Below are 26,166 nucleotides of genomic sequence, written 5' to 3'. Positions count from 1 at the left end.
GCTTTTCCAGGCATTTCACACCTTGGATTATAGTTTCTATGTTAGCACCTTGCATTTGAACCCATTACATTTTGTAATGTATATGTATATATGACATGTGTGTATAACATGTCAAAATATATACACGTACAGTTATACATTGTGTTTATGTATATATGTCCCAGTGTGTATATGTATGTGTATATCTATGCACATATACATATCCGTATATACATACACATTCATATATATAGCATTTATGTGTGTATATAGATAGAATGTAAATACACAGCAATGTACAGAGACATCTGCTGCATTCAAGAGCAAGTTCTCCACTCCATTATCCAAGGCAGCAAAATCGTATTAGACCATTTACGGAACGAACCCAGCAGAATATCACTCAGTATGTTGACATAAAGTAATATCCGTCTTTGATCACAAGTCTTTGGATTGCGCTATCTAGTTAGTTGTCTTTCCTTATTTGGTATTCCAGAACATGCTTTCTAAGTAAGTTAATAAGAATATGGAACAGAATCAAAAGCCTTCCCAGCCCCTAGGAATTGTGTCTAATGCTACTCATTTAGTTCTTCCTACCCTTTGGTCATCATTATTATCATCATAACTGACACCCATAGAACACTTTAAGGATACAATGCACTGTCTTATCTATTACCACAGTACATTAACTACCTTAAAACAGCCCTCTGAGGGAGGTAATCATTCTCTCTATTTTATGAAAATGGAAACTGAATGCCAGAGAGACAAAATAGCTTTCCCAGTGTCACACAGCTTATAAGTGGTATTTAATCCTTGAACCTAGGTCCTGGAAACTCAAAATCCAGTGCTTCATTTTTACTAAGAAAACAAATTCAGGGATAGGATTTTTTTTCTTCAAAAACCACATTGGTATCCTGAGTCTTCCTATCTCTGGGAATATTTACAACATGATCAATATTTATTCCACAATATGGTCATTCTATTTTCAATCAACCAATGCAGTTTAAATAGTGGGTTAAATATGGCAATGTCTGAATCAAATGGAAAATACAATACTCTCACTAAAATAAAGTTAAAATATCCCCAAGGACAGCATAACTCACTTTCTTCAGGCAATAAGTACTTAACCTTATGGTGATTAGAATGTCAATTAGGACCCATCTTAAATCACAACCTTTTTTTTAGGCATGTTGATGCAGGAAGAAAAGGCTGGACAATATTTCTATAAGGAGTTTGGGAAAAGGAATTTGGTAGTTTCTATGCTACAGTTCAAAATCCTGATTAAACCTGATGAAAGAGTTGCAGATTAGAACTTTTATGAATAAGGTTCCTACTAGATAGGAGTTTGGTGACTTTAATAAAAAAAAAAAAGAAAAAGGAAAACTATGGATCAAATGAATCCAATATTAACATATGACAATGTGTAATTTCAAATAGTACTGTACTGACTAAATTAGAAAGAAGCAATGCTCATTAAGCACTATGGTGATGATTTGTATTGAATAACAATTAGAGAATTTGTAATTTCCATCTTTTACTCCTTACATTTTCAACTACTTCCTATATTTCATATAAACTTCAGTGGATACAGGGCAACATGATGGGAACATCTTGAGTTAGGAGGATCTTGGGCTAATATGATAATATATTTTAAATAACTTGAAAAGAAGTTTTATAAATTCACAAATAAAATTATGTATATATACACACTATATATGTATATATATGTGTGTGTGTATATATACATGTATGTATATATGTATGTATGTATGCTGAAAGGGAAAAGCCCTTTTGGAGCTAAACACACACTTGTCATTTTCTTTAAATACTTTTTTATCCCTACCCATCATACGAAAACAAAGTTTCCATAATCTATCAAGACAACAGAAACAGATTACAAGGACTTGGCTTTGGAGCTATATGATTTGGGGAAAGTCACTAAGCCTGATATCCTCATCTCTAAAATAAGAGGGTTGGACTAAATCAGAGGATCTCAAGAAAAAAAAATTTTTTATCTCAGGACCTTTTTGGTTTCATTTAAAAAAATATTGAGAATCCCAAAGAGTTTTTCTTTATGTAGGTTATATCTATTGATATTTATAGTATTTGAAATAAAAATGTCTTAATATTATTTTTAAAAAGGGTTTTCATCTTTGAAAGGGTTTTGGGTATCCCATAACTCCCCAGAATACATTTTAAGAACTGACAGACTAGATCAGAGCTTCTTAAAACTTTTTCCACTCATGACCCCTTTTCACCTGAAAATTTTTATGTGACTCTGGGTATAAAGTTATATAAAATAGGTATACATAGCCTTTTATTGTTGCCAAATGTTTCATGACTCTCTCTCCCTGCCCCCCCCCATTCAGTTACACAAGCCCATAAAGGGTCTTGACCCACAGTTTAAGAAGCTAGGGACTAGATAAGCTCTAAGTCTTTCACCAGCTCTAATCCCGTGATTCTAGTTATTTTAGTGTCTTCAGTATTGCAAATGTTCCAGTTTTAACAAACAATCAAACATTTGAATCTTGCCTAAGAATGGTGGGCTGGTCTTCATTCATAATGATTAAAATTGGATTAACATTTTCTAACTAGATAGCCATGCCTGTGCTTTGGATCACATAAGAAATCTGATTATTAAATTGACTAAGAAAACAGTACTATGCACCATTTGCAAGACCAGTATGGGTACAAACAAAGTTTTCAAAGTTACTTTCTTAATCATGTGAAAGATGTCCGAGGCTCCATTCCCATAGTATGTAGCTATATACAATCAGAGGGAAAACATTTAAACATCTCAGCATGGTATTTCCATTTAAATCTGATTACAGTGAAATAAAACTATAGCTATTAAAGGTTTAGAAGAACTACAAATACAAGCAGTAAAAGAAGACAGATAGTAAATGAGATAGTAAAACATTTCAGCAGGGCAAACAGTTTATAGCACTCCTCATTCAGCCTTCCTGTAGCAGTCTGTGCTGTTCACTACAGACCATGCTCTGTTCCCTGAACTCCACTTAAACCTGCAATTAACCTTTCACGCCTAATGAAGCTGTTTTCCTGGAAAAAAAATTAAAATATATAGTACTGCCTACATTTACACAGGCTTGGGAGGAGAGCCTTTCAAAATGAATGACTTTTCAGAGGCTTTTGTTCAAATGTAAAATTGAAGTGCTGTGTTTGTGTATAAATTGGGAATGTTCTCTTCCAAGGCAATCTTACTTGATGTACTATATTTTATTACTGTATTTATTAATTGGTCTGCATAATTGTAAAAAACCACACATCAGTAATTTTATGATTAGGTTGTTACTATAAGAGTCTACTATTACCATTTTATTTCCATTACTGAAAACTATAGTTTTACTAAAGATAACTACTGCAAGTTCATGTGATTATTCCTATGTTTTTCTCACAGTGAATTCACCACTCTTATTAATGTATTTCCTTTTTATAGATTCTGCTGTTAACCATTCATATTTTTTTCCTTCTCATTAAACATCTTTTGGGAAGAAAGCTATTCTGTTTGCAAATTTTAGATGGAAAAAAAAAGTTTAGAATCTTTTTTCCCCCTCTCAGAATTAAAGAGGAAAAATAAATCCTATTTCAGCATAAGTAATGCAAAAGTATCATTTGAACTTTAGCAAGACCAGTGAAAAAACTTAAACCAAAAGAAACCAAAAAGAAACTGAACTAGGTGTCTAGGCTTATGACTATAAACTGTGTCTGTCTTCTGGCTTGAAGGACTAATGGTCATTAGGAGAATTGCTTGCTTTAGAGCTCTTTGCCACTAGGTCCCTGATGTTCCAAAGCAGTTGAAAAGAATATCCCCTATTTGCAAATATCAGTTTGAAGTAAAGGCTGTTACAAAGGAAATATCAGGTGACAATGGAAAAATTCAACAGGACATGGAACAGGGGATGACACTTTCTTCATCGTACATCTCTCCTATTTAAATAATCTGAATGTCTCAGACTCTGATATTTAAGAACTGAAAATGAAAAACAAGTAAAGCTTATAATAAATATTTAAGCCCCAGCAATTTTATCGAATCTACTAGTGTATTTTGATGTAAATTCAGCTAGCCTGCAGCGTCTGTGCATCATCGTGACATGGTAAATGAAATTCCTTTAGACCGCCAGTCTGAAATAATGAATTGTTCTCCCAGTTAATTGTATTGCTTTGATAACAAGGAACTGTGCTGGGCCTAGAGAACACAATAAGTGGATTTCATCAGATGATTTGTGTGACGTTTTGAAAAATGATCTTCCATAGTGACCCAATTTTAATGGAACTATAACAGCATGCCCCAGGATGTAGCCTTCAAATTGAAGGAAACATCCCTGGGTATTGTTAGTGTTATGCAGAATGGGATAGTCAGCATGCAGCTGAGATCAAAGGGAAGAAATTCCTGGTGAAAAAGAAAATTGGACCCTAAATAAAATACAGTAAACCTGTATCCCTTTAAATAAAAAGATACTAACTGGAGAGAAACCTTCAACTACTTTTCATCACTTATGGAGCTCTGAGTTAGCTTTGGTACAGAGGGGAAAAAAGACTGGTTTTGGAATAAGAAGACCTAGGATTGAGTCCCAGTTTTGTTATGCACTTTCTGTGTGACCTTAAGAAAGCCACTTCATCTCTCAACTCAGTTTTCTTATCTGTAAAATGGGACTAACCATCTATTAATAGGGTGATTATACAGATCAGAGGTCTCAAACAAAACTCCTTACTGTGACCTGAACCAGATAAAGATATAATTAAGAAATGTTCAACAAAAAATAAACAAACAAAAACAATACTACATAGATAATGTTAATTTGGGGTTTTCCAAGTCTATAAGCAGCCCATCAGGGATCCATTCCTATTTGGGTTTGACACCACTTGTAGATTGGCCTCATAAATCCCTTTCAGGCCTAGATCTATGTTCCCAAAGCCATTTTTAAATCATTAAGTGCTATATAAATGTTGACAATATTACCTCAGAGATTGCTGTTCCATCATTTTTCAGTCCACTCTTCATGACTCCATTTGGGGTTTTCTTGGAAAAGATACTGGGGGAGGGGGGTTGGCATTTCCTTTTCTATCTCATTTTACAGATAAGGAGATGGAGGCAAACAGGGTTAAGTGACTTGCCCACAGTCACACAGCTAGTAAGTGTCTGAGGTCAGATTTGAACTGAATTCTTCCTGACTCCAGGTCTGATACTTTGCTGTGCCACCTAGCTGCCCCCCCTCAGAGATAGTACTCCTAACAAACATCATCATAATCAATATTTCAGTGACATTAATAAGGGGAAGTTATTATGTTTTCTTCTAAAGCATTTTAAAGAAACATTAATATATGCTGATACCTTCATTCATCAATATGTACTGAGTGCTGACATTTAGAAATGGTTCAGTCCAGTTATCATGGGATCTCACCCTAGAAGGGGCCTCTGAGGTGTTAGTCCAGCCCTTTTTCTTTTAAGATGGGGAACTGAGGCCCAGTGAATTTAAATGACTTGCATGAAGTCCTTTGTCTAAGTTTCCCCATCTTTAAAATGGGGAGGTTGGTGGGGTAGCTAGATGGCACAATGGATAAAGCACCGGCCCTGGAGTCAGGAGTACCTGAGTTCAAATCCGTCCTCAGACACTTAACACTTATTAGCTGTGTGACCCTGGGCAAGTCACTTAACCCCAATTGCCTCACTAAAAACAAAAAACAAAAAAAAAATGAGGAGGTTGGATTTGACCCCTTCTGAGGTCCCTTTCAGCTCTCCATTGATGACCCTGTCACCCAGGAAGTAAATGGCAGATCTGGGATCCAAATTCGGGGGCCTCTTTTCATTCTGTCAATGCTACTCATCACAAATGCTTTTAACATTTTTCCGTACAAATTTTTTTCCCTCCCAATATATTATTACTGATGAATCTATAAATAACTATAAGTTATTCTTTCACAGGAAAGTATACAAAAAACAAATAGTAAAAAATGTGCCTGATTTGCAGTATTTTATTAAAGTACTTTTGTCTTATTTGCCAGTTAGGCACTGAAGCATTGTTTATGATTTATGATTTTCAACCTGAGCACGTATCCATTTTTAGGAATCATTAATGAATCCAGGAAATGTTGGTAAGAAGCACTACTTTAATTAGGCTTTGGCCTTCACATAGCCTGATATACAAAGATACAGTGACAGCTTTGGATTAGCACAGAATTTCCTGTATTGGCAACCAGAACTGTGTATTTCCCTTCTGGCAGTGGGTCTTCTTCTGTCAGTAAGGCAATATTTGCAGCCATGTGCAAATGGAAAATGGATTCTTTTCAAAGTTTCCTTGGACTAGGTAATATGGTAGTTTAATGCATAAAATGAGTTCATATTTGGATGTTGTGATGATTGAAATTAGTTTAAGTGGTCTCTGTCCACATTAAAGGAGACATAGACGATTTGTATTTGGCAGCTTCTGTATTACATGGGGCCAGGGATGGAATGGAAGGAGGCTTATAAACTGTGATAGAAGTATAATAGATCTGTGGAAAGTTACAAGCTATCTGTCTGGATTGAACTTTTACCCTAGTTAAAACTCAGTCTACTGCTTTTTAAAATGTCTTTATTTTTAGATATGTCATTTATTGTTGTGTGTGTGTTTTTTATGTAGTACATAGTTGTTTTATTTCCTTACCTATTCAGTTTCTCTCATTTGTTTTATTGAATTGTCATTCACATTTAAAGTTATGATGGTTAGGATTATCTTTTTTCTCCATTTTTTTCTTTCCTATTGATTTTTTAATTTAGTCCCTTCTTATTTAAAGTCAGGACTAGGTTCTTGGAATTTGTTTCATTCACACTACTTTGATGCTCATCTCTTCTTAAAGTCTGTCTCCCTACCTCCCCCAGACTGTAAGAATTGATATTCCTTCACTGTTCACCTAAAGACTTGGCAGAGTTACATAATCTACAGAATCTCTGTCCCCAACATCTCCCTCCTCATTTGTGTAACCTCTCACTCTAGGTTACACATTCATTCAAGGAATTTAGTACTTGTTATATCATTTCAACCATTCCACTATCATTATCACTTCTCATGATTCTTTAGCCACCTTTTAAATCTTCAGAAGGCCCCTATCGACTTTTTTTATCACTTTGCTAGTCCTTTGTTTTGCTTTTCTTTTCCCACAAAGATCAATCTTTTTCTATTAAAAAAAAACATAAAATAATTGATTTCCTTAGACTTTTCTTACTAATTGTGCTTATTTACCTTTGTCCTATATTTGGTGATGTTTGCAATTTCACAAATTTGCTCATCTCTAGTTTTTCATTTGTTTTCCATAGGAATGTTTCAAATATCTATTTTTTTATCCATCTATTTTTCTTTAGTGATTAGGCTCACATTTGCAGGATATGTTATTTTTGGTTGTAGCTTGAAGTCCTTTGGGGTATTTTTTTTTTTGTTTTTTACATATACTATTCCATTTTCTCCTCTGATTTCTTATGAATATGAAATAATCCTATGTTAATTTCAATTTCCTTTCCTTCATAGTTAGAAGCATTTTTCTTGGTTGTTTGCAAAATCTATTGTTTGCTATTAAAAGTGTTAAATTTCATCACCTCATGCCTTGGAGCTTGTAGCACAAGGTATTATTTTGTTTTTCCTAATAGCAATCTATGGATTCTCTTAATTCTTTTTACCAATGTTTTGTTATCCACATTCATAAATTCCTGACAGTTTTCTTGTATTATTTCCTACATTACAATATTTAGGTTATTTGATTTTTCATATTCTTCTAGGAGACCCATGGTCCTTCAGTTAACTCCATGCATTCTGTTTTCAAGGTCATTTTCTTTGACTTAAATAGAACTTATGCTATTTAACTATTATTGCCCTTTATTTCTCTCCTGAAAATATTTTCACAACTTAAGTGTATTGGTGTCTCAAATATGTTATTGTCTCTCTTAAACAAATTCTTCCTTGGGGAGGTTCTCCATCATATATTCCATTTTTCCTTCTTCTTTATTTGTGGGGTTTTTTGGATTTCCATTGAGAGATTTGATGTCAATCCTAAATTCTTTCCCAATTTCTTCTTTTAAGAGTTTTATTTCTCTTATGAATCATTTGTCCCATGACCTCTGAGGAGTACATATATTTTCTTTAATAAGCCTGTATTGTGTTGTCTTCCTTCATATTATAATGTGTTTGACATTCTTTGGTTTCTTTTTGAGGTTTTATTCATTTTTCTTTGTTCCTTTATGATTTGCTCTGTGATTGATATGCTCATATGTTAGGGTTTTTTTTTTGTTTTTTTTTTTGTTTTTGTTTTTTGTTTTTTTAGTGAGGCAATTGGGGTTAAGTGACTTGCCCAGGGTCACACAGCTAGTAAGTGTTAAGTGTCTGAGGCCAGATTTGAACTCAGGTGCTCCTGACTTCAGGGTTGGTGCTCTATCCACTGCGCCACCTAGCTGCCCCATATGTTAAGTTTTTATTCAAGTTCTTTCTCTTGATCTTTTCTCTTGTATTCCCCCTTCACTTTACCTTTGGGAATCCTCCTCATTCTATTGTTCTTTATAACACTGTTGCACAGATAACTGAGTCTGGACTTGTAGATGCTGTCAGCCTCCTTCTATTGAGGGATATGGGTGTAGATCTGCAGTCTGTCCCTACATTGAGTATCTTTTAAGGGGAGAGGACTGATCTCAGCTGATTTTCTGTTCCCATTTCAGTCAGATTCTATACTTTATTTCCATCTAACATACCTCTGAATTGGGTAGTATACATCTTCTTCCTTTCCCCAACACTTATATCCATTCCCCTTCTTCCCTTCTTTAAAGATGTTAGGTAGAATAGGTATTTCACTTCCTGTGGATTAGTGGAGAGGAGGTGGGGTCCAGAAAGTCTTTGATGTCCCTATCACTCAACCCTGGAGTCATAAGTCTGTGAGTTTGCTCATGTTCACTGAAGCAGACATGTGGAGTCAAATCTACAATTTTACATACAATTTAATTCCTCCAGTCAATGACTTTAAAAAGTAATGATAGTCACCACATGGAAAAAGTTACTTGAAAACTGACTGAGATATTCAGTAATGCACAATTCAGAGGGCTGTTTTTACCTTGTTGGTTCAAGTTCAGTATAGTCATGCAGTCATAGAATAAAAAGATTTATAGAAGGAAATGCAGAAATTATCTGGTCCAAACCTTTTATTTTAACAGACAAAGAAACACAGGCTCAAATAGGTGAACTAATGTTCCAATGACTATATGGGTAGTAAGTAGTGGTAGGAGGAGGAGCAGGAGGAGGAGGAGCAGGAGGAGGAGCAGGAGGAGGAGGAGGAGAAGGAAGTTGCTACTATATTCTGGTGTTTACTGTGGATTTAACATTTTGGGAACCAAATTCTCCCTATAACCAACTGGTGTCTGGTTGTATATTGAGATCCTTTGGAATTTGTACTAGTTTAGCCTTTAAAGTCCTCTAGAAAACTGAAAATGTCAAATAATTATTAGAATCCAGAAAATATATTACTCAATTAGCACAAGTAACTTCCTTCAGTGTTCATTCAATGATACTACAAACAGATTTTTAAGTATTAACTGTGCACTAAGTACTATGTTAGCTGCTAAGAAGGTATAAATTTTACCTAGGATGTAGTCCCTGCCCTCATGTATCTTAGGTAGTAGAGTAAGAAATAAATACAAAATGAACAAAATAGATAATATCACATAACAGATGCTATGTGAAATTAGAAGGGAAAGGTGGTTATGTATGAGGAGGCCATATCAGTGATCATCATCTCTAAATACTTCCCCTCCTTAGGACTCTTCTCATCTATCTTCACACAAATATAGGTCTCTCCATTTTAAATGAATCTTTGCATGATCTTGCTGTTCCCTCAAGCTAACATAACATACATACCCTCCTTCCTTTACTACCAAGCTATCAAAAGTATCTATATCCTATGCTTCCTCTCCTATTATTCAATTTCCTTCTTAACCACCATGAATTCTACTGAAATGAATCTCTCAAAAACTCAGATTACTTTTACTAGACTTAGTAGATAGGGTCAGAGACCTCACTAACACTTATCAGCCATGGGGCTATGGACAAGTTACAACCTCCCTGTGCCTATTTATGCATTGGTAAAACAGAGATAATTATATATGGATTTCCCCACCAAAGATGCTGTGGGGAAAACATTTTGTTAAATATGAAGAACAGTATTACTAGATTAGGGAGTGGACATGTGATTTCATTGATACAGGGAACTTCAAGATAGTAAATATTTTTCTACCAACACAAGTCAACATTTTTCAGCAGTTTACCATCTCAGAAAGTTACCTAGAAAACTGAGTGATGAAGTGACTTTGACCAATGTCATGCAGCCTTATATGTGTCATGGGCAGAATTAGAATCAAGGTCTTCTTGGCTCTGAGGCTATATATACCCTACTACATCTTACTCCTTCAATGCAAGGTAGAAATCTAAGCTCTCTTCCTTCTGGCTGTACCCAACAGTCTTTTCAGGTCTAATCTTCTCCATAGTCTCTAACACTGTTGACACCTTTTGTAATTTCTGTGACTCTTCTCTGTCTTTGTTTCCTATTTCCCCAACTTCTCTTTTTCCTTTGCTGTCATCTCTCTGTGATATTCCAGTGCTCTGTCCTGAGAAGGTGACATTTGATAGCATAACTAGAAAAAGAATCTGTCAAAATTCCATGAGCCTCACCATTTTTTAAATCCTAAAAGAGACCATGATATTGGAAAAAAAAAATAAGGTTTGCCTCTAAGAGCATTGAGTCATGTGATGTAACTGAAAAGATCATCAAAAAAAAAGAAACAGTGAGCTAATATTAAAAAAAAGGAAAATGTTGGATGTTGGTCGGGATATGGGAAAACTAGAATGTTAATCCACTGTTGGTGGAATTGCGAACTGATCCAAAAATTCTCAAGAGCAATTTGTAACTATGCCCAAAAGGCTGTAAAACAGTGCATATCATTTGATTCAGCAATACCAATTCCAGGTTTATATCATGAAAACATCCAAAAGAAGAGAAAAAGAAATATTTGCAGGAGCATTTTTTGTGGTGGCTAAAATTGGAAATCAAAGGGATGTCCATCAAGTGGGGAATGGCTAAATAAGCTGTGGTATATAATTGTAATATGATTGCTATAAGAAATGAGGAGCAGGATGATTTCAGAAAGTCCTGGAAAGACTTGGATATATAGTGATGTGAGCAAAACCAGGAGAACATTGTACACAATGACAGCAATACTGTTTGATGAAGAACTGTGAATGACAACTATTCTCAGTAAAACAATGATCCAAGATAATCCCAAAGGACTAATGATGAAGCAAACTATCTACCTCCAAAGAAAGAACTGATATTGATTGAACACAGACTAAAGAATACTATTTTTCCCTTTCTTTCATTGTTTTCTTTTATTCATATACAAAATAATTAATATGGTAATGTTTTACATAATTGTACATGTATAACCTATATCTGATTATTTACTGCCTCAGGGAGTCAGGGAGGAAATGAAGGGATAGAATTTGGAACTCAAAACTTTAAATTAAAATGTTTATTAAAAAACCCAACAACAACAACAGTGAATTTCAAATCTAACAGCCTAACATAGTGTTAACTGAAAACCTTATTTATGATAAGTGAGTGTATCTGAGAGCTTATCAATGTAGAGGATCCATTCAGCCTACATATCCTCCCTTGAAGGCCAAGTTTAAATGAGTTCATCAGACTTCAATGACATTCTGAAAGAAAGAAAGAAAGAAAGAAAGAGAGAGAAGAGAGAGAGAGAGAGAGAGAGAGAGAGAAGAGAGAGACGAGAGAGAGAAGAGAGAGAGAGAGAGAGAGAGAGGGAGGGAGGAAGGAAGGAAGGAAGAAAGAAGCCCAGTCTTTTGTTTTAGTGGACAATAATTTAGGACATTTTGTTTCTTCAAAGAATCACAGAAGTCATAAAGAAAATCTTGACCTATTAAGATCAGTTGTGGGATTTCACGGATACATTTATTTATTCAGTTTGTGAGATGTTGTTTTAGCATCTTCACTTTTCCTATCAAATGAAAGAGACAGATTCTCTCTCTCTCTCTCTCTCTCTCTCTCTCTCTCTCTCTCTCTGCATGCATGTGTGTATATGTGTATGTTACATCTATACATACCCACATATATGTATAAATAAACATATATATGTATATGTGTATCTTTACATCACTCTAGTTTCTACAATATATTCTTCCCCTGACACTCTCCCCAGATAGCTAGCCCTTGTAACAAAAATAAAAATCAAATAGAGAAAACATCAATTCAGCAAAACTAATCAACACATTAACTAAGACTGAGAGTAAGTGCAATTTCCTTTTTGTTTAATGATTTTTAAAGCAACAAATACTGTAATTAACATGTCCCCCCTTTCCTCCAATTAATGATTTTTAAAATCAAATACCTCAATACATATGTCTATAGTCTGACTAAACAAATTTCCAAAATCCAAAACTGTATGTTTGTTTTTTTTTCATTTTAAGTCTGTCATCTTTCTCTCTCTCTCTCTCTCTCTCTCTCTTCATGAAAAATGGCTAGAGCATTGTTCCTGAAGTCCAGAAGATCTGAGTTCAAACCTGGACTCAGACACTTTAACTGGCTGGGTGACCCTGAGCATGTCACTTGTTTCCCTTAGTTTCCTCATCTGTAAAATAGGGCTACTAATAGCACTGACTTTCCAGGGTTGTTTTGAGAGTAAAAATGAGATAATATTTTAAAGCACTTTTCAAAGTACTATATAAATGCTAGCTATTAATATTGTTGTTCATCTTCATTCTTTTGGATTCTTGATTTGCATTGATCAGATTTCTTTCAAATTTGTTTTTCTCCATAAAGTTATTATATTGTATAAATTATTCTAGTTTTGCTCACTTTGTTCTACATTAGTTCATAGAGCTCTTCACCATTTCCTCTGAAATTCTCCATTTCATAATTTCTTGTGACAAAATGATATTTAATACATTAATATACTACATTGTGTTTAGCGATTCCCCAAAATGAGACCAGCCCCTAAGTTTCCAATTTTTGCTTGCTATGAGAAAAAGATGTTCTAAGTAATTTTATATGTATATGTCCTTTTCTTTCTAATTCCTTTGGGTGTAAAGGTCTCCTAATGGTATAACTATGTCAAACAGTATGTGCATTTTGGTAAATTTGGGAGTATATTTCCAAATTGCTTTACAGCATGGCTGGACCAATTCCCAGTTCCACCAATAGCCCAGTAGTCTACACATATTCCTCTATCCCATCCAATATTTGTCATTTTCCTCTTTTGTTATCTCTACTAGTATGATAGGTGTGAGGTGAAACCTCAAAAGATACTTTAATTTTGTTTTTTATTAGTTGATTTAGAGCATTTTTTCATAGAATTATTGATAGTTTGCATTTCTTTCAACTGATTGTTCATATGTTTTGACCACTTATGCATAGGGAAATGACTCCTTATGAAGTTGAGTAAGTTCCTTATGTAGATTGGATATTAGATCCCTGTCATAGAAACTTGCTGCAAAGATTTTTCCTCCAGTTAAATGTGAATTATCTTTCTATGACCACTACTCTCTCTCATATATATTCTCCTCTTTACTTAGAATCTTTGGAAAGATATTCTTTTGGCAAGTTGAATATTCTTTTTCTTATGCTAGAAAACACATCTGGGCAAATGTCAAAAATTAAAACATGATTTAATTTTTAATTAAAACTTTTTCTTCACATAGCATGACTCAGAAGGACTCTCCTTCCTGAAGAATATCATCACTTGTATATCTGCAAATTCAACTCATGTTCAGATGAAAAAAATAAAGGGGTAACACCACTGGAGTGACCGAATGTGATGTTTTTTCTTTTCTTTTTCTTTTTCTTTTTTTTTTTTACATATAAGGTATTTTATTTTTTCTGTTACATGTAAAGATAGTTCTCAACTTTTGTTTATACAAGCTTTACAATTTCAGATTTTTCTCCCTCCCTCCCCTCCCTCCCCCCTCCCCTAGACAGCAGGTAATCTGATATAGGTTATATCTATATATCTCTATATCTACATATCTATATACATATACATATATATATATACATAATAACATTAATCCTATTTCTGCATTAGTCCTGTTATAAGAGAAAAAATCAGAGCAATGATGAAAAACCTCAAAATAGAAAAAAAAAACAACAGCACCAAAAACAAAAGAAATAGTATGGTTCATTCAGCATCTATACTCCACAGTTCTTTTTTTTTTTTCCTTGGATTTGAAGATCCTCTTCTATCATGAGTTCCCTGGAACTCTTCTGTACCATTGCATTGGTGAGAAGAATATAGTCCATCACAGTAGGTCAACACTCAATGTTGATGATACTGTGTACAATGTTCTTCTGGTTCTGCTCATGTGATGTTTTTTCAAACAGTGAATACTGATCTTCTAATGGATCAATTTTTTAAAAGTTGCTCACTCCTCTTTTCATATTACAAATATTGCCCTTTTTAGAAAAAATGGCCAGGTTACTTTGGAATCTATTTGCTATGGAAGCATTTTGGATATTGCAAAAAAAAAAAATTTCTTAACTTTAATCTTTACAATGAAATTCACTTGACAGATGACCTACAGGAAAAGAACAAGAAACTAAACAAGATTGTATCTAACTTAATGTGATATGATTGAACATTAAGGTCTTCTCTTGCTTTCTCTCGTAGGTCTTGCGATCGCCAGTGCCCTCATTGACATTTCACAGCAGAAGCCAGCAGATAGTAAAGATAAGTCTTCAGGAGTCCGAAATCGAAAACATCACCTTTCAACACGTCAAGGAACTTGTGTCTGAGGTCCAGAAACTGCACTTGTATAGTCTGTATTATTTTTCTTTTCAAATGGCTTCCATTGAAAGCTATCCCACAGCCTCAGTTTTTATGGAGGTGAAAATCTCTGAACACAAGTTCAGAGCCCTGGTCCTTTCATACGTGCAGCCAGCCGCACTCCAAACCAGAGCACCTTGTGGGCCCAAATGCAGTCATGAAATGACCTTTTATAGGAGCAACAGAACTGAAGTTCACAAACAACAAAGTCCCTTTTTACATTAACCTTAAGCATATCAGAGATACATTTGCATCAGTCATGGAAAAAGCTGTATGTAGATTATTTCCTAATGAGGACAGAGGGTAAGCATAATCCTTGGGGGGTGGGGGAGAAACTGTTATGAAACAGAAAAAAAAGTTTGTTTGTTTGTTTATTTTTAATTCCTGAATGATCAGAATTATACCATTTTCTCCATATAAGCAAATTTAGACTAACCAAACATAACCAGGAAATGAATCCATTGCTATGGATTTAGATATTGTTTTTTCTCACTGTTAACGTGAGAACGAATCACTAAGTTAGTAGAATGTAGATATTGCATTAAACTCTTTGATAGGGCCATATTATGTCAGAAAACAGGCTGGGAACATCAAGATTATTTACCCGACTGGAAAGGAGACTCAGCTGAGCTAGGTTTGGTGGAGACCGTGTGCCCTTCCACAAAAGGCTTATTAGAATTCTGAGTGAAGAGAACATCCCTGCCTTCCATGCCAACTGACTAACTCATTATCAGAGCTGATAGAGCATGGAAAAGCCTGTCCAGCAATCAATTTCTCCCTTCTTTCCCCAAACAGCCTCCAATATTTCAAACCTAAAGAGAGCATAAATTGTTATTTTATAAGTATGCAAGCTTCTGTTCCAGTATGGAAATGTTTTAATTGCCGAGGACTCATTGCCTCACACCAAAAATGACCTACCTGCAGTTTTGCCAAAAGTATAATCTTCATTTGGTGTTCCTCTCCGGGTTGCTGAATTTTATTTTGTCTGTACCTTCCACAAATGGAACAAGCTATATATTTTAAAACTGACACTTCCCAATTTACAATGTGACCTCAGTTCCACATGCCAACTGTTTCACTTAGAATATGATTTGAGAAGAACATTTGGTCGCCAATGCCAACAGCATTCTTGCCTCTAAATATGAGTCCAAGATACCGAGTGGGCCTCTATGACCAGATTACTGGCCTACAGCTAACACAATTCCTTAAAGGGCCGAAACTTACCATATTCTCAAGGACTGAAACATCTGAACCAAGACAAAAAGAAAAAGGATTTTACAATAGACATGTTGAACTGCATCTTATTCTTATGTGGCCAATAGCAGATGGTTCAAGCTCAGTACTTCTCCTAGAGCTTGATTGGAATTGCAGTTTCTCAAATTAATGTGGAGAACAGCAGCAGAGGTGTCCCATGCCTCTTATAAATGACAATCTTACTAAAAAAGAAAAGATTTTAAATTATAATTGATGTTCAATACTTGATCTGTATCTTCTATTTTCTTTTGATTTCAGGGAGATAATGACATTTTGCTGTTTCCAACTGACTGCATAGTCACTTGCATGCCCTGATGGTACACTAGCTGAATAAGACCCTGTTGTGAATTTCTGTGCTATTTCATGCCATTTATTTACATAGAGATTCAGCTTAATTTTGATGAGGACTGAACGTACAACTATATCAGAAATGATCATATAATACGTAGTTACATCTTATACAGGACTGTTAGGTTTTATCTAACCATGACTGTCAGTGTTTTTATAATTAGGCATTTATGGATTATGAATGATATGTATCCCTTATGTTGGCATGACAGAGTATTTTTCATATGTTAAAACAAGACTCATCTTTAGAGTAATACCATCAATATCCTGTGATTTTTTAAATGTTATTTTGAATTTCCATTATTCCACACCATAGGAAAAGGTCAAATGGGATTATTTTTTAAACTTTTACTGGAAACAATCATTTAGTATTACTATCTTAGAAACATTTAAACAATTTTTTCTTTGATGCTTTAAATGGAGATTTGTTCGAGGAAAGATAAATGGACATAGTCACTTACAATTGAACTATGTAGCTGTGCTATTTGTTTCATTCTCCAAGAGTTTTCAAATAGTTTAATAGTAATGATACAATTTTCTAGGTTTCAGGGGGAACCTGAGTTAACTGTATGCTAGGAGAGTTTAAAAGAATGGCATTCCATTAAAAGAAAGATGATTCTTTTCCACCTGAAATCCATCTTGGTTTGTATAACCTGAAAAGGTTAACTTTTCAAGATTATAATTTGTGTGAAAATGTTTAAGAATGACAAGCATCAGTTAGATATTTCATTAGGTTTATTAAAGCCATACTCAATATCTTATACTGTGGTCAACAATGATACTTTTATTATGAAACATTCTCATATCACGCTAAAGAGTTTCCTAATAACAGAACTCTGCATATTTAGATATGTTCATTTGGAAAGAGTCTTGGCATTACCAGTAGTTATCAGTCTCTGCCATGGATGTTTTGCTTATTTATCAGACCAGATGTTAGGCTATTGAAAATATGCAATTGATTGGGACAAAATTTTAACAGCCTTAATGACTGCTTCTCTTACCAGCACATGCCCTAGAAATAATTATTGTAAATCACCCTAGTATTGCTCAAGTTTATAGGTTTTGTGGTTTTGCAGGTGTAGAAATGTATTGATTATTTAAATGCAATGAAATAGTCAGAATTAACCTGGAACACCTATTTGAGAAGAGGCTAAGAATACTTTTGTATGGAATAAATGTGCTTCCAGATGGGTTTGCTAGGTTTTAAAATAACCAGGACTTTTAAAATTGACTTAATCAAAACCTAGTTCTATAACCATTGAGTGACCCTTAGATACTTGTTCACCCATTTCTAACAACTTGTTTTCCAAATTCATTCATTGATTTCTTGTCAAAAGTAATTTTTCCTTGATAGGAAAATCAGCAGCTTTTTGCACATAAACATTGTAGGAAAAACCTTTTTGTTAAGATTAAACTTAACCCGAGATATCAGAGCTCACCTATGAGATCTAGAAATTGCTGATGATGTCCATCAATGGATTGTGTTACATGAAGTCAGTGCTTTGGTCATTATAATTCCTTTATATAGAAATATGCAGGAATCAAAAGTTAAAAAGTTCTAACATACTATAGAAACTAAAATTTTGACGTACAATGAGTTAGAAACAGGGCTTAAAGATTCTTCTTTTTTTGGAAATACAAGAATTGGAGACTTCAATTATAGTGAAGGTCACATTTGTGTTGGCCCTCTTCTTCATATTGTACAAAAAGTACAATAACCAAGATCCTGTAAAAATCCACTCCCCTACCATATAAAATTTGGTTAATGTTTTTTGTATTAGTAGATTTCCTTACCTGTGAAAGAAAAGAAATCTTCATGTCTGTCTTCATTCATCTTGTAATTCTTGGCCTTTTCTTCAGATTCACTCAATGGTGGACTGAGCAATCATAATCAGGATTGTTCAGAGGTGAGAATAAGAGCATAATTCAGAAGAGGCCAAGTGCCTGGTGTCCCTGTCCTGGTTATAGAAAGAGAGATTGGCTATAAATATCAATACCTCTGTCCACAGTAATGCATGCATTCTTTAAATTAATTGATCTTAATTAATAGTAAAGTCAAGTGCTTGCAAAACACCTGAGTCTAGAACAGACCGGAGCTGTCAGTTTTGTTTAATTTCAGTTAATCACAAAACCACCACCACCTGTGCCAATTTTTTTTTTTTCTGTGTGTGTGGTTTTCTATCTTACCCTTACACAATATCCCACAGGAAGCAGCCAGTCACTTTCTTCTCATTATGGTTTTCCCTTCCACATGTTGGGAAAAGAACCCAAATACTCCAACTTTCTAATAGTTATTCCTAGTATTCGTATAGTGCTTTAAAATTTGCCAAGTGAGAGATATATGTACATATATAACATGCATCTATGTAGTCATTTAATCTTTATAACAACCCTGTAAGGTAAGTACTGTTGTTCACTTCTATTTGCAGAAGAGGAAACAGAATAAGAGAGATTCAGTGACTTTCCCAAGGTCACACAGCTAGCAAATTAGGTAGAATTTGAACTCAAGTCTTCCTGATTCCAAGTCCAGTGACTTTTTCTCTCCTAAATTGAGAGGTACACATGACAACCAACAGAGGCATTCTGGTCTGTTTTTCCTCCTTTTATATACCCCTCAATCCATTTAATTCCTCAGTCCTTACTTTTCTCATCTGTAAAATATATGCATCGGACTAGGTGACATTTAAGGTCTTTTCCAGCTCAAAATCAATTACTCTTTCTCATTGGCTGTCTTCAGATGGTAGGTGACTGACTATTTGTTGGGCACCTAGCAGTGATTCTTATTACTATGCACTAGGGAGCCTCTCTGGACCCTTTGTAAATGTATGATTCTGTCAATGATTCTGTAAGGTAGGTTAATTGGATGAAGGGTTGCCTGCAGGAAAGGACACTTATTAGATAGCCTTTGAGGTACAAGGTATTGCAAGCCAAAAAGAACCCATGCTGAAAAGGCCAGTTGCCAAATGTGTCTGAAGCCATTAAGATTCTTCTGCAATTGTGGAGGTAATGGCTTGGGAAGGGAGTGGCCATTTTCTGTCACATCACTGGGTCTAATCTTCAAGCATCACAACCAAAATCTGGTGATGGTTAAATGAGCCATGGCTTTATTGAAATAAGTTTATGGAGATGTTCACACTAAATAGAAATATCTACAACACAGACTTTTTATTGCTTTAAACCATTTTAACTATGGGAATTATAAACTTTTTTACTCTCCCTAGAAGACAAACTTTCTTCACAGAAACCACCTCTTGTCTGTGCTTAAAATGAAGCTCTGTCTGTTGAGAATGAGACACTGATTTTTTCCTCCATGACTAGAGCTGATCAAAAAAGAGAAATGTTGGCTTCAATTTTGCAGGATCGATTCCCTAGATTTCTTCATCAAGCCAAATACCAATGAAGCACATCATCCACAATACTTGCCACTTGTCTGTACCTTCCCATTATACTTAGTTTTGGTTTGGCTTTTAACCATTCCTGTTTATGGCAATAGCAGCCATTTCACTCAGGCAGAACTGTTTAAATACAATAACTGGCTTTAAAAAAAAGTTTGATATGGCTGTGTGCATGGTTAATTGATATAAAGCCCCCTCACCTGTATGCATGAGGAATGTCTGGAATATATCTAAAAAATAATGAGTGAATTCACATAGCATCTTTATATTTGCATGACCTCTTTTGCACAAGGATGTCTCAAGATGCATAAGTATGTTTGCTCCATGATCTATAGTTATTGAAAGTTCCACTTTATCCAGTATCAGGGACAGGACCTGGTGTCAGGAGAAACTCAAGTTTAAATATCAACTCACATGCCAGATCTTTTTTTTAGCCTTGGAAAAGTTATCTAATCTCTCCTTTCTTCAGGTCCTAAATCAGGAAAATGGGATTAAAATGCCAACCTACCTCACTTAGATGTTGTGACAGTTGATAGTGTTTGTTGAAAGGGAAAGTAAAACCTGGTCATAGATTTTTCTACTTTTACTATCAGTATGTGTGGGTATGGATTCAGTAAATCCCCAACAAGAATCAGTTCCTTCTAAAGAGAGTGTTTGACCCATCATAGAATACATTTATACACCAAAATTCCCTCTTTAAATTAAGCTGAAATTAATGCCATTGGTGTAATTCTTCTAATAATTTCCAGCTATGTGGGGTTTTTTTCCTCCTTTAACATATTTCAAGTTTATGGATTTCCAAGATTTTAAATAAGGCTTCATATCAAATACTAAACCATTAGGTTGAATCTGCTTTTCTATTGTTAAATAGCTCTCTTGACCTTGTTCATTACTCAATCAAGTTCAATACAAGAACTTTGAGAGTGGGGAAAGAACCATAGCAAGAGACATGCCAGTGCTTTTTAAAAGGCAAACACAAAATGTTTCCTAGATCCTCTTCCCTTTGTGCTTTCCTATAACAATGCTGCTTGGCAGCAATGATTTTTTTTTTCCTGAGGAGATCAGTTTGTTTGAAATACGGTGGCACTTTAAAGTGAAGGCCAGTTGGAAGGACACCAATAAAAATACCAACTCAGCTTAAAACAATTTGATTTCAACTGCAAAATGAAATATTTGCAGTACACATATATAATGGCAAGCAGGCTATTCTACTTATCAAGAATATTCCCTAATGAAAATCACAACACTAGATTCATTTGAAGCTGTCTTCCCCCTGTGATGAAAAAAAAATACCACACTCCCCCCCCATCCCTGCCACCACCAATTCCCCACGCAAAAAGCAACTATTAATCTCAGTAAAGAAAATAATCACCCAGAACTCAGTGACTGCTCTGATTCAACATTTCTCTAAAATTACTGGTTCATTTTGACCTTTCCATAGAAAAAATATATTCTGCATTGGCTATTTAAAGGACTAATTATTTTCCATTGAAGGGCAGAGGGGTAGTGATTAAAGAAAAAAGTTCTTGTATTATTTTTTCCAATTTAAGCCAATTCAACAAGCATTTAAATATCCGCTATATGCCAGGCTCGGTTCTAGGGCTTGGGAGATAACAAAGATAAATCTGAAAATGATCCATGCCCTCAGGGAGCTTACATTTTATTCATCTTCTGATGGTTCTATTTATACTCACACTACTCATGGGGGTATTTCCACAGGTCAGACCTTCATGGTGGGGGGAAACAGTAGATTGTCTAGTAGCATGACAGCCTTTTCTAATATCCAGAGGATGACTTTGCTATTAGCTTTCATGTTAACCAATTCGAAATAGCTTATACAATTAGTGTTTCTAGGAAGCCTGGGGACATTGCCTAAGGCAAAGTCTATGGAATAGAAAATAATTTAGTTTTCTTTTAAAATGTATGGTCCAGGAGTCTATAGGTCTATGAAAATTGATGGGTGCATTTCAAAATTTCCCCCAAAATCTCTATTTTTGTATAGTCTTCAATCTTAACATTGTTATTCTCCTACATTACATTAATGAATTTTAGAACTGTTATAACTTTGATTTCTTCTTTGATCAAACTAACAACTCTCAAGATAAAACTCAATAGGTTGTAAGGTTGAGTCTAAAGATTTGGTTACATTATATGCCTCCCTTTTTTGGCAAAGAAAAATCAAGCACTTTAATATGTTGCTGTTTTTTCAGTTCTGAATTCTCTCCATCCCTCCAGGCTCTCTCCCACCCATTGAGAAGACAAAAAAAATCATACTTATTATACATATTTAGTTATACAAACATATTTCCACATTAGCCATGTTGCAAAAAATGCAAGAAAAAATAAAGTGAAGGAAAATATGCTTTAATCTGCACTTAGAGTTCATCAATTCTCTCTCTGGAGATGGATAGCATTTTTCATCATGACTTGGAATTGTTAAGGATTGTTGTATTGCTAGATTAGCTAAGTCTTTTGCAGTTAATTGTTGTTACAATGTTGCATTTACTGTGTACAATGTTCTCCTAATTCTTTTTCCTTCATTCTGTATCAGCTCATAAAAGTCTTCACATTTTTTTCTGAAACCATCCCCTTTGACATGTCTAATAGCTCAATGGTATTCCACAAAAACCATATACCACAATCTGTTCAGCCATTCTCCAATTGATGAACATATTCTCAGTTTCTAATTCTTTGCAATTACAAAAAGAGCTGCTATAAATATTTATGTACCTATGAGTTCTTTTCTTTTTTCTTTGATTTACTTGAGATACAGATCTAGTTGTGGCATTGCTAGGTCATGCACAACCCTTTGGGCATAATTACTCCAGAATATTGTACCAATACACAAATCCACCCACAGTGCATTAGTTTAACTATTTCCACATCCTCTCCAACATTTGTCATTTTCTTTTTCTGTTGTCTTAGCCAATCTAATGGTTATGAACTGCTTTAATGTATATTACTCTAATTATTAGTGATTTAGAGCATTTTTCATATGACCATAGATAGCTTTGATTTCTTCTTCTTCTTAAACCTGCTTGTACATATACTTTGATCAATTACCAATCAGAAAATGGACTTCTGGTGCTTTTTTTATACATTTAGCTCAGTTTCCTTATATTTCAGAAATTAGACCTTTTTCAGAAAAATCTGTAAAAAAATTCCAAGTTCCCTTCCTTCCTTCTAATTTTGGCTACATTTATTATATTTCCTTAAAATTATGATACTGGCAATTATTTCATCTTGGGGTAAGTATTGCTAAAGATTGCCCTTTGTGGCTCATAAACAATCAAAGACAGCTCTCCCTCCTTCACAGTTGGAAATTTTCCCCAAAAATATTTCCATTGCTATTTAATCCAACTGCTAGTTTATTTAGAACATGATTCCTAGAATTGAAAAGAAAGTTCAAGTTCCTAGATGAAATCCTGATGGCATAATAAAATATAGAATCAAATCTTAAGGATATTTATTGAAATCTCTAGTAACAATATTGTAGTTAGGATTTTCTTTCCTTATTTTATAAGAATCATGTAGGAAACTACCTATCTAAATGAAAATATCCACACCTAGGGGCAGCTAGATGGCGCAGTGGATAGAGCACCGGCCCTGGAATCAGGAGTACCTGAGTTCAAATCCGGCCTCAGACACTTAACACTTAACTAGCTGTGTGACCCTGGGCAAGTCACTTAACCCCAATTGCCTCACTAAAAAAATATATATATCCACACCTAGAGATGGATCTAATTGTTTTATCTTTTTCATAATATATTATAAAATCCTAAATCTGTTAATTAAAATATAGAACTGCAGATGAGGACACCAAAGTTTTCTTCCCTTTCTTCCACTAATCTATTATGAAACCTTTGGCCTTTTGGCATGTCAGTTTCCCCATTTGTCCAAAATGGACAGTATAATACTCCTCTACCCTTACAAAGGGGCTGTAAGAATTCATCATTTTAGTTAGCTTTCAGATACCTTGATGCAAAGTATCATAAAAGGTCAGAATTTTATTATCACCAGTCATTTTCCGAATGCTACCTATGTATGGAGTTTGATAAATGTTTTTAAATTGCGACTTTGCCCAAGAGAAGATGAGCTCCCTGACTGACATCCCCATGGATTACAGGACTTTAATGAGGTCATTGCTCAAAGGCCTTCCAGCTAATTCATGATGTTCTTCCATATATTTTATGCAACCTGAAAATTGCACACCAACAGACACATGCACTTGACATGTGTTGGAATTTAAGGAAAACTTTACTGCCTAAATGGATGGTTTATCAAAGTGAAGTTGTTCTTTCTTTCATAAAGTGCCTCCTGGACTATCTTTAAGGAGGAGGGGGATTTCTCATACAATCACACTGCACTAACCTGTAGAACCAGAGTTGTAGCTAGATAATAACGATATTAAAGATCGTTTTTGAAGTGAGGAATGGTTGAGCTGTGGCCTCATACTTAGCAGTTTTCCTTTTGAGCTGGTTTTTGTGGAGTTTTGTTTCTGTTTGGTGTCTTGCTTCTCTCTCTCTCTCTCTCTCTCTCTCTCTCTCTCTCTCTCTCTCTCTCTCTCGTGTCTCTGTTACACTTCAAACAGTAAAGTTGCTCTATCTGTCCACAGGTATCTGACATCTTGTCAGGTGATTCTGAGCTGGAAATATTTTACGCAAAGTACTTAAATTTGTATCAATAAAGAACAGCTTGTTACTTATTTCTCAGTCAATATTGGCATGTGTAAAAACCCTTTTAAAGCTCTTATCAACATAATAAACTGACTCCTCTCTCTCCTTTCCAGTTAGTCATTACCTGGATATTTTTCTTTTTGATAAGCAATCCACAATGTGTTTACTGAGGCTTGCATTGATATTCCCCTCTGGCTCTGGGGGCTCTCACTTACTTCAAGCAGCTCCATGTTGTGTACCCACAGTGCAGTATGCTGTGGAGTAGGCTCCCAAGCCCCTCTGGAATCCAGCATTATTTGTTCTCTCACTGTTCTAAAGGTAATTAAGGAGCATTGCATGTTTCTCAATTAATGATTCCTCATTCAACAGGGGATCTTTGATGCTAATTTGTTTTAATCAGAACCGAGGCTGCTCAAAAGCTCTAAACAATTCAGTGAAGAGGAACTCAGAATTTTTAATCAAGTGGAAGAGATCTAAATGCTGCAAGGGACACATCCATCATAAGCTTTCACTTCCTGTTCATTTAACTTTGTGCTTTCAGATTGCATGAAACAATGTGTTAATCATCGAAGAAAGTTGACTGAAATTAACCCGATAACTCCATTGCTGGGAATGTTGAAAGTGTTATCTGGAAACAACCTTGCACAGTAACAAAAATCTGTTCAAGGCTTTTCTAAATAACAATTTATTCATTGTGAAACAAACAAACAAACAAACAAAAATGGTAGCAACCAAATATCCAACAGTAGGGGAATAGTTGACTAAATCCTGGTGCATAAATGTAATTGAATTATGAGAAGTACAATGAAACCAGAAAAGGCCATTAAGGAAGTCATGCAACTGGGAAAAATATACCAGAAAAATAAGTATACACCTTAACTTTGACTCTGTAAGTGGAAAATTGAATAGGAACAAATTGACAAAGAAAACTGATGGAGACAAAGAGGGGGTGGCATTTTATGTTTTGAAAATCATTTATTTAACTGTAAATAGTTGCAAAGTCAGTTTAATTAGCTGTATTGATGTTTAATATTAAGTTTATAATAAATCATTTAAAAAGAAAATTGAGATTAAATGATTCAATTATTTTTACTTATATGCATAGATATGTGCGTCTTCATATCATTGTGAAAAGTGTGGCAAGCAAAAATAGAAGAACTGGAGTTGAGCTATTCACTTTATCACCCACCTTGGTTAAGTTAGCACTCAGTTGATGGTCACATAGATGCTAATAGGTAGTAAAGTAAAAGTGCATTCTACATTTCTTCAAATGGTAGTTTATTACGATAGACCACATATATAAAACCACAGTGAATATACTACATAGCTCCACATCTTAGTTCAAGTATCACCATTTTTATTGAAAAGTTAAATAACTTGCTCAAAGTCACATAGCTGCCCCATCTCTATCAAGAAAAACAAATCACAGAATTTCAGATTTGGCAGTATCTTAGAATGGGTAGGGCCTATGGAACTTATAGTACCGTTATACTTCAGGTACATTATAAGTTAAATACAATTGTGTGGGCTGGCTAAGAAAATGGCCTACTATGTCTAACATAATTTCCATAAAAAGATGCATGGAATCTCAGAGTTGGAAGAAAGTTTGAAGGCAACTAGTCCAACTCATGCCTGAAAATGGATTTTTTCT

General features: G+C 34.8%; 1 protein-coding gene across 1 annotated transcript in view; it reads left to right on the top strand.

Annotated features, from left to right (window-relative positions):
- Window positions 1–23,919, top strand: part of ATRNL1 (attractin like 1) — a 1,132,449-nt gene extending 1,108,530 nt beyond the window's left edge. Inside the window, exon 29 of the mRNA XM_043982337.1 lies at window positions 14,687–23,919. Coding sequence (XP_043838272.1) covers window positions 14,687–14,811 — 125 coding nt within the window. The 3' untranslated portion in view covers window positions 14,812–23,919. The remainder of the gene's footprint in view (window positions 1–14,686) is intronic.
- The last annotated feature ends 2,247 nt before the right edge of the window (window positions 23,920–26,166 follow it).

This window comes from Dromiciops gliroides, chromosome 2 (assembly GCF_019393635.1).
Source record: "Dromiciops gliroides isolate mDroGli1 chromosome 2, mDroGli1.pri, whole genome shotgun sequence".
NCBI classification, from domain to species: Eukaryota; Metazoa; Chordata; class Mammalia; order Microbiotheria; family Microbiotheriidae; genus Dromiciops; species Dromiciops gliroides.
This window is presented reverse-complemented; position numbering and strand designations above follow the sequence as displayed.